General features: G+C 38.7%; 1 protein-coding gene across 1 annotated transcript; it reads right to left on the reverse strand.

Annotated features, from left to right (window-relative positions):
- Positions 1 to 445: 445 nt before the first annotated feature.
- On the reverse strand, positions 446 to 957 carry LOC124942891 (ankyrin repeat-containing protein ITN1-like). Its single transcript, XM_047483462.1, has one exon. It carries the CDS (start codon positions 934 to 936, stop codon positions 514 to 516), a length of 423 nt encoding a protein of 140 aa, XP_047339418.1. The 5' UTR covers positions 937 to 957; the 3' UTR covers positions 446 to 513.
- Between the last annotated feature and the right edge of the window lie 203 nt (positions 958 to 1,160).

Raw genomic sequence — 1,160 nt, forward strand, 5'->3', positions numbered from 1 at the left:
AATATTCTGATCACAAACATTATTAATTTATAAAATTAATAAAGGTTTTACTGTCACTTGTCACTTGTATTTTAGGAAATAAACATTTTATCTTTCATATTTAAAAAATACCCAAAACAATATTTGTGTTTACCTCTGGCTAAGTTTCTGGTGATCGATACTAACGTGGCAACATGGAATCTGATTTATTGATTCCTGAAGAGAATTCATAGATGCAAAATTCTACGCCATGAAAAGAAAATAATATTGTAGAGATGAAGGTCAAACACAAAAATGAACGTTGTCAAGAGCGCTAGTCGCTAAGCGATGCAAAACTCACCTCCTACGGTAACCAGAAAAACTTTATATTGTCAATAACGATGAGTGATCTAAGCATAAATTCTTCAGTGATTATGAAAAAGAAAGATTAGATAATGTCATCTACATCTGACTATATCTGACTATATGAATCAATTAATCTTAATATTGTTTCCTTTTCAAATGAGAGACCAATTTCCATACTTACAAAATCAATCAAATAGCATAAATTGGATTTACATGATCAGAATCCGACAAATCCGAGTGCCTCCACGAATTCATTCCACCATTCTTCGACAACTTTTCCCTCTTCCTAATCTTTCGATACCTTTTCGATTTACAAACATAATAAGTCATCGAACCAAGCACACTAACCATGATAAAACTTCCAACACAAGTAACCACAATAGCAGCCCACCTATGATGACGCCCCACAACAATATAAGACGACGACATAAACGCAACCGTCGTACAAACCGACGCCAACCACATCAACTTATTAATCACTTCAACCACCCTTCTCTCCGACTTTATCTCACCCCGAACAATCGTAATCTGCACGAGAACAACCGCCAGCGACGTGAAAAGCGCGATCGCGTTCGCGATGAAGAATATCTTGAAAACAGGGACGGCTACCATGACTGCCGACCCGTCGGCGTAATCGCCACCCGGGACGGTGAACAGGGGCGGAGCCAAGTGCAAGCTGGCCCGGGCTGTAGCCCGGGGAGCCTTATGTATTTTATCAATAACGACGGTAAATCACCGTCGTTATTGGTTATTTTCCGTCGCTAAAAGGTTATTTTTCGTCGCTAAAAGGCATTGTTGACAGCAAACTATAAAACTAGCCCGGATAGATTTTTTTA

The sequence above is a fragment of the Impatiens glandulifera genome, chromosome 6 (genome assembly GCF_907164915.1).
Source record: "Impatiens glandulifera chromosome 6, dImpGla2.1, whole genome shotgun sequence".
Taxonomy (NCBI): Eukaryota; Viridiplantae; Streptophyta; class Magnoliopsida; order Ericales; family Balsaminaceae; genus Impatiens; species Impatiens glandulifera.